The 8,263-nt window shown below is 52.2% G+C and overlaps 1 protein-coding gene across 9 annotated transcripts in view; it reads left to right on the forward strand.

Moving 5' to 3' along the window:
- The first annotated feature begins 272 nt into the window (after positions 1-272).
- CUX1 (cut like homeobox 1) overlaps positions 273-8,263 on the forward strand; it is a 352,135-nt gene continuing 344,144 nt past the window's right edge. For 4 of the 9 annotated variants that reach the window (XM_081819436.1, XM_081819438.1, XM_081819439.1 and 1 more), the window contains exon 1: positions 1,348-2,126. In XM_081819436.1, the coding sequence (XP_081675562.1) occupies positions 1,797-2,126 (330 nt within the window). In that variant the 5' untranslated portion in view covers positions 1,348-1,796. Of the gene's footprint in view, positions 535-1,347; positions 2,127-8,263 lie in introns of those variants that run through there. The other 5 variants (XM_081819440.1, XM_081819443.1, XM_081819442.1 and 2 more) reach the window with 5 other exon arrangements.

Here is an 8,263-nt window from a genome sequence, read left to right on the forward strand (position 1 = left end):
CGAGGGCCCCGGAGCGGTTACGCTCGGCCGCCGCCTGCCCCCGCGACCCCCAAGCACGCCCCAGGTGAGCCGGGCCCGGGGCCTCCCGCGGGGGCCCGGGCGCCCCTCCCGCCGCCCTCCAGCGCCCCCTCGGGGCCGGGCCGGCGGCCGCCGCCCGCCGCCCGCTGGGGGCAGGGGGCTCGGGAGGGGCGGGGGTCGCGGGCCGGGCGCCGGACGCCGGGGGGGAGGGGGCAGGGGCCGCGCGCGCCAGGCCTCGCGGCGGCCGCCGCGCCCTCGGGCTCCGACTCCGGCTCCGGCTCGGGCTCGCCATGGCTGCGGCGGCGCCGTGAGGAGGAGTCCGCGTCCTCCGTGGCGGCGGCGGCGGCCGGCTCCAGGCCGGGTTTTGGCGCCGCCCGCCTGCTGCCTCCTGGCGGCTCCTGAACTCCAGCCCCCTCTCTATCAGCCTCTCACTCCGTCTCAATATGTCTCAAGATGGCGGCCAATGTGGGATCGATGTTTCAATATTGGAAGCGCTTTGATTTACAGCAGCTGCAGGTCAGGCTTCTGCTCGCTCGGCCTCTCGCCCGGGGGTGGGGGCTGCGGGCGGTCGCGGCCTCCCCCGGGGCCCCGGGCTGCCCGGCCGCCGGGGGGCCGCGGCGGCGGGGAGGAGGGGGGTGCCGGGGAAAGCGGGGCCGAGTCGGGGACAAGTCCCTCTCGCTCCCCGGCCCCCATTGATAACTCGCTTGATCAGAAATTGATCCTCTTTGTTCAATTCATCGATCAGCCCAAGATGGCGCCGGGAGCCGCCGCCACCACCGCTGCCCCCGGTGTCGGCCCCCACCCCGGGCGCCCCCCCGGCCCTGCGCCGCCGCCACCGCCGCCGCCGCCGCCGCGGGACCGGGGAGGGGGGCGGCCCCGGCGGCCCGCGGGGTGCGCGCGCGACTGGGGAGCGGGCGGCGGCGGGCGGCGGCGGCGGCGGCGGCGGGCGCTGCGCCGGGAGGGGGCTGCGGCCCGGCGGCGGCGCCCGGCCGCGCGCCCCGCGCCCCCGGCCCGCCGTATTCCCGGGGAAAGTTTGTGGGGAGTTGCTGTGGGGGGTGAAGTGCCTGCCTCTCCAGGAGGAGCCGCCGCCGCCACTGCCGCCGGCGCGGCGGAGCTGGGGCTGGTGGCGCTGTGGTGCCGCCGGCTCGGGGGAGGGTCAGAGCGGCCACCGGCGGCGGCGGCGGCGGCGGCGCGGCCCGGCTCCGGCCAGGCGGGCGGGTGGCCGGGCGGGCGGGCGGGTGGCCGGGCGTCCGCGCGCCCCGGCCCCGGCCCCGGCCGGCCCGGGCCCCGGCCGCCGCGCCGGGCTGTCAGCGGGCCGGGGCCGCGCCGCCGCTCCCGCACCCGGTGTTGGGCTCTCCGAGCGGACCCCGGGGTTTGTTTACGTCCGGGCGGGCGCCCCGGGGCCACCCGCAGCCGCCCCGCTCTTTTGTGTGCCTGCACGAGTGGCGCGGACTGGCCCCTCCGCGGCCAGAGACCCCGGTCTGGGCGCTTGGGGGAAACTTGCGAGGGGCGGCGGGCGCCCGGCGCGCGGAGCCCGTGGGTCGGAGCGCCCGGCGGGAGCCGGTGCGGGCGGAGGGCAGCAACTTTCCCCGAGCGCAGGCCCCGCGCTGCGCCCCGGCGCGCCGTTGGCCCGGGTGGGGGACGCTTCCTCCCCGCCGCCTGTCCCGGCGGCTCTAGCCCCGAGCCCAGGGGCTCCCGCAGCCCTCCGTGACCCGCCCGCTCCGCTCCGGCCCTCTTCTCAGGGGCCCTGGCGCCCCCCCGCAGGGTCCGCGGTGGCAATGGAGCGCGCGGCTGGTCCTCTCCGAAATGCCTTCTCGGGTCGGGTTCTCGAAGGCAAAGCCCCGGGGGCCCCCCTCGACTATGGCGTGCTGGGCCACGGTCCGCGCGCCGAGCCCGGGGCGCCGTGGGGGGATCATGCGGGGGCCCCTCATCCGGCCCCGGTGCCGCCGCGGTGCCCAGGGGGCGCGTTCCTGCCTGCCACCCCCCACCCAGAGGAGCGGCGCACCCTTGGGGTTCACCCCGAACCTGCCGGCTCCGCGCTCGCGGCGCCTGGACAGCCCCGGGACTCTGCCAGGTGGATGTTGTGCGTAGCCGGAGCCAAGTTGAAGGTGAGCGGCGTGTGGGCCAGAAGCCCAGGGAGCGCTGCGGGGGGGGTGGGGGGGGGCGGGAGGGGAGGTTGGTCTGCGGCTCGCCAGGGCCCAGGGCCGTCCGGTGCTCCGGGGGTCACCCAGCGTCCCTTAGGGGACGGCCGCGGCGCCCAAGTCTGAGGAGTGCGGGAAGGTAAACTTGACCGAACTTTCCTAACCCGGAGGACCGGTGATAGTGACCTACGATACTTTTAGGAGGGAAGCAAATCAACTCCAGATGCAGCCTCGAATGAAATGAAGCGGATTGGATTAAAACCTATATAAATGGAGTCTGACAACTTTAATTGTATATGCTTGTTTTCTGTTCCTGCCTACGTGAGGACGATAAAGCAGACTCATAGTCGTTATGAAATTTCTTGAAATTTCTCGCTTAACTAGGAAGAGGACTATGTGAAATATGTATTTCCGATAAGATTAAAACTTAAAGGAGTTTGAGTATTTATTGACTAAAATAGATTACTCCAAAGTGTCTATTGTGTAAATTAGATTCCTGAATGTAATGAACACAGCCGAATGGCATTTTTGATAAATTGGTCTACCCTGTTTTAGTAAAAATAGCTCCCTTTTACCATAATTTAATTCCTGTGTTTACTGTAAAACCCGTTGTGGAGTTTTGAAGGACAAACCTTAATTTTTTTCCCTTGTCTTCCTAAATGGACATTTAGCCGAACATCAGTGAGGTTTATTTTTTAAGCATCTTGGCAAAACTCCATGGGAGATGGATTTGGTTTCCAGAGAGGTATTAGATTTTATGAACTCTTTGACACCCCAAATCGGCTGGTGATTAGCTGCTTCAGGATATCATGAGGATGTTTAACTGTAACTGCAGGATTGGGTTGGAAGTTTCCTTGTCAGTTTACGTGAATGAACTTTAAGGTATTGGTCTTGAAAAAGCAGATTATGGGAGCGAGCATCACTATCATTCTCTGTACGGAGCATCCATTGACTTTGGGTGGTAGATAAAGATTTGGCCTTAGATGATTTCCTGTTGCCACTCCATCGCAGGTCTGAGAACCTTCATTTGGCTATGGAATGCCAGAGTTCAAGTATAAGGCTAAACTGGTTCTTTCTCTGGGCCCTGAAGAGGCCTTTTGAGTTGGTATCCAGTTTAACGTCATCTCTGTTCCCACAGAGTAAGTGAGCCAATGAGACTGCAGTTTGAGAAGAGAGAATTCATTAGTTTCAGACTCTTCTCGTCTTTCCAGAGCCCCTGACCCAGAGATCGGGTTGCCTGCAGAGCCCCGTATGGGCTGTGGCGCTGCCACCTGAGGGTAGAGACTAGACTCAGATCCAGGTTGGAGACTTCTGCGGGTCTGCTGGAGACCAGACAGTTGAGCCCCTCCCATGCCTCTGCTGTGCCCCAGTGAGCCGGGCCTGAGTTCTTGTCCCTCTGCTTGGTCTTGAAGCTGCATTGGGATGTGGACTGAGTGCCCAGGAAGAGAGCTTCTGAAGATTGAGCTCTATTTCGTTTCCTTTTTAGTCCCAAAGGCTTGTGGTATGGAAGTGTCAGTGCTTTGGTGTTGCTAAGACTAGTTGGACAAGTTTTTTATCCTATCCCAGACTTGTAAAAACCAGGCTTTTTTTTTTTTTTGGGTAACAAGAAAAACACCATTGTATAAATTTGCCTTTTAAATACATGTTTGAAAAGAGGACACTTTCTAAAACAAGCTCATGTAACTGTGTGTGAGCGAAGCTTTTGGGGACGGGGCCTGCCAGTGACTGGCTTCCCATGGGGGCGTTAGTCCTACGTGATGACTGGTGCTCCCCTTTAAGGAGTCTCCCCAAAAGTAACCTTGAAACGTTTTTCCTTTTTCAAAATCAGAAAATAATTCCAGGTTTGTCGAAAGTCTGTTTCTCTGATGGGTTTTAATTTGCGTTTTCCTGTTATGGCAGTGTTCCCCAGAAGTATATTATCTTGATTACAATACGTATCCCATTCAGTACCCTTTAGAAACTACCGAGGAAACATCATCAAGGAGTTCTACACAGCTGCTGTCTTTGTTTTCTTGGTTCTTTTAATATCGGTGTCTTTGAGATTGGGTGTGGGAGGGGGTCGTTGTCAGTGGATTAAAGGTTTTTTCCCTCTCTGTGAAACTATGTGTAGTTTTTTTTTTTTTTTTTTTTAAGGTGCAAGGCCGTGAAGGGATGGGGTTATGCAAGAGCTTCTGATACAGTTGGGTCTGTCGAGTCCCCCTTTGCCTCCTTCCCCAGTTTCACATAGCTCTTGCCAGTAGTTAGCTACCTGAGGAAGTTGGAAGGGCAAGGGGACAAACTGCCAATCCCCTCAGGAATTACTCTCTCCTAATCCACTGAGCTAACCTTAAAAATGTTGTCTGGGGAGCCAGTGGAGACCTTTAATGGCTGTTGAAAAAGTCTCCCGCCCTGTTGTGTACAATTAAAACAGACCCAGCAGGGTTTCTGCAGGAGCTGTGCAGAAGGGCTGGTCTGTGCTTCCTGACCAACCCCCCCCCCGTTTCCCGGTCCACCTGTAGCAGTCAACAATCATAACTGCTCCCAAGGCTGTGCTCCTGGTCCGTCTTAGGAGACCGAACAAGGCTGGAAGTAGGAAATCTATATTCGTTTCAGCTCATTTATAAAGCACAAGGAACATCTCAGTGAAACGAAGGAAGGACAAATTTGTTAGAGGGAAGCTGGCACATTTGTAAAAAGAGAAATTCATCACATGAAAAATCGGACAGAGCTAGGCCAAATTCCTACCTGTACTCCTGTTTTACACCATGCATTTGGCGTCATGTAAATTTCACATACTTAAAAGGCAGGTGTATCTGATGGCCTGTACCACAAACTTGACCTTCAAGTTAGTTTATTATATAGGATTCTGCATTGTTTTAGAAATTACCTAAAAACCTATTTATAGTTCATTTATGGTATAAAAATGTAAACATAGTTGCTTTTCCTGTGAAAGGTCTGATTTTTACAAGTAATTGTCAAAGATAGAAATGGGTTATCTTGTTCTCTTGTTTTGTCTGAAGCTCTGCATTATGGCTGCTGAGAGAGAGTTTTGGTTTCAACTGAAATTCCCCTGCCTCTGATTGTTTAAACCAGACCCTTAATCTTATTTTAACATTACTTAAAACGTTCAAAAAACCCGGAAGAATTGTTTTGTATAAGTAGCAAGTGAACGTAGTTTAAACACTCAAGCAATTCTGGTATCTAATTGGAAACAGGTGGAATTCTTGGAATCCTGTGTTTGAATCTTATTATAGCAAAGCACAGAGACACTTTTTACTTCTGGCCATTTGTTTTGTTGAAGCTATTTGAAGAGGGGGCCCTGTGACCTCTCATTACGCCCCACTACTGTTTACCTGGACGTTCCAGTCGTGCTGGGCATTTTAGGAACTAGATGCCTGTGTATGTCTGGAAACCCAAAACAATGGTGCGTAAAAAGGAACTTTAATGGCATACTTAGGCAAGAAATTTAATGTCTGTATTATATAGCATTTATGGCAAAGAAGTTGTGAATTCACTTGTGATTTCTGATTTAATAAACATTTATTGACATGAGCATTTGGGTAAATTTTATTAAACCCTGATAATGATTTAGAATTCAGAGAGAAATTACTTTTCTTAAAAACTCTACATTTAGGGATATAAACGCACATAGCAACCCCCCCCCCCCCCGGCAAAAAAAAACAAAGCAAAACAAACACCAAACCGAGTTGGTTTCAACAAATGTAAGTGGTGGGGCTCTCTGAATTATCTCGGCCATTTTTCCTATTCTAGTTTTCAAAGCCAGCTAAATAGCCCTGGTTTTGCTGTATGTTTAAGAAGCAGGTTTTGGTTGGTGTTTAGGTATTGATTTTATTGAAGAGGACAGCTAGGATTTGTATTGAGCTGTTGTTCCTGTCACAGTTTTGGATTTGCTGAGCTGTAATCAGTCCCCATTTCAGCTGTCTTCTGAGAAAGTGGGTAGCGGGTCTTTGGTGGGAGGTGTCCCTGCAGGAAGTGACCTGGGATTAAGGGGGTGACCGATGGCGTCGCTCACCTTCATGGGCACGATAGGAGAAACAGCTTTGAAGCACCTTTGATTTTTAAGAAGTTCACATGCTACCCTATTCACATGATACGTCACAGTTAAAAAACATAATGAGGGCAAACAAGGGTTTCTGAAAGACATCTAATTTGTTGCAAAACCCATCAAGGACCTTTCCTTCGAAAAGTAAACAACTCTAATAAAAATAATTCTCATTCTTGCTGTAATTAAATTCTGAGAGGATGATGTTAGTGCACGAAATAAATCTTGTCATTTTCTTCATTTAAATCTGAAAGCTCTTCCTTGCTGCAGGAGGCCCAGGGCAGTTGGCAGAATTTTTGTGTTTATTAGAGCCCTGGGCCATGGGCAACCCGGGAAGTTCCTCAGACCTGGTCGGTACGATTCCCACCTAGAGGAACCCCCCGCATCCTCAGGAACCCCGTCAGACAGGTGGCTGGAGAAGGAGCGAGGTTGGGAGTGTTCGTTCATTCCTCCCAGGAATTTACCCAGCACCACAAAGCGACTGGGAAAAGTAGCCAGGTAGGAGATTCACACGGAACTGAATAGATTCTGTTTCCTTTCATTGAAGCACTTGTGAAAATGAGTTGGCCCACACCTTTATAAAACCCAGGAGGCCACAATGGGGCCCACTCAGCTGACAATTGAAACCCTCAATGCTTTTGACTGTGATATATGAAGTTAATGTTGGAAGAAATTACCAGAACTTACTCTGAAGCTTGTTCTGTCTTAGCATTACCCTGAGCATACCAGCATGGGGCTTGTTTTCTGAAAGACATCTTTGTATTTGGCCCTGTTTATTCAATAAGTTAAAGGAGTTAACGTTTTTTAAAAAGTTGTGTATGGTTGCGAGGTGTTCCGAGTTTGGTTAAGGGAAAAACAAATTGACAAATTAGCTCTTTCTTAAGTGAACATTGCAAAATTGCAAGAAATGGAATGCCATTCTGACTGTCATTAAGATTTTATTTGGGTGTTGACAGCTTTTTGCTAAATGTAAGACGTTCGGATCCTGTCCACTCAACTGGAAAAAAACAAACAAACAACTAGCTTAAAAGCCTCTTCCCAATTTCCTCCTAAAAGTCTCTCTTACCTTGGTTCTTTCCCCCCAGCACAATTTTAGTATTTTCTCATCTAATTTTATGTTTTTAAGACCAAAAAGAATAGGAAGTCCTTTTAGGCATCTTGGTTCCGTTGATATTTTAGACCTGTGAGCGTCTTTGGTTGATGGCCAGCTTGCCTCCGGTTTTTAGGGGAGAAATCGCTCTTTAGGTTAGAATAGCTTGATGAATGCTAATAAATGACACCGAAGGTAAATCCTTGTCTTCCAGAGCCTGAAAGCTGCAGGCAGGAGCAAGGCCATGGGCTGTTGGTAAGGAAGAGCCTCAAAGGCGCCACCCTCAGCCCGGGTGCCTGCTCTCACCGCTGCCTGCCATTTCTTGCCCCTCTTGGAGCTCCAGCCCTGCCAAGCCTGTCCCCTCCTGTGTTGTGACAACTGTTGTTTTTGTATTTTTTTTCTTTGTAAGTATTTGTGGAGCTCCATTATTTTGAGATTCTTGGAAGAAAGATACTATGTAAATGAAAATTAAAAATAAAATTCTTGCTGGAGGGAATTGTGCATTTCATTTTTCTGATTAGGTTTGGAAAAGACTTTTTTTTTTCCTTACCCTGAAAATAGGAACATTCTGTTGCTCCTATCACCATTTTTGCTTCATTCTGAAAGGTGTGGCAGATAATGGTGAAACATGTTCTTTATTTTCTGTTTTTCACCATGGTAGTTGACCTAGAACTTGAACCCACGCGATTCTGTGTACAGTGAATTATTTCTGTTTCACATTGTTCTGCTCTGCCCTCGCTGAGCGTGTAGGTAGCAACTGCCCATAGAACACAGACCTTTTAGAGGAGGAAAGATTTGGAGTCACCAAACACACAGAAATTACAACTAAAATTATGAGTGGCCCCGCAAATCAATTTCCAACTTCCCTTCTTGCTCACACGGCAGAGATGTTATAAGTCGTATGATTTTCAAACAAAACTATGGCTTTAGGAGCATTCGTGGAAACATTAATTCACTGGAATCGCTTCATTT

This window comes from Leptonychotes weddellii, chromosome 5 (genome assembly GCF_054177405.1).
Source record: "Leptonychotes weddellii isolate Sample4059 chromosome 5, ASM5417740v2, whole genome shotgun sequence".
Lineage (NCBI taxonomy): Eukaryota > Metazoa > Chordata > Mammalia > Carnivora > Phocidae > Leptonychotes > Leptonychotes weddellii.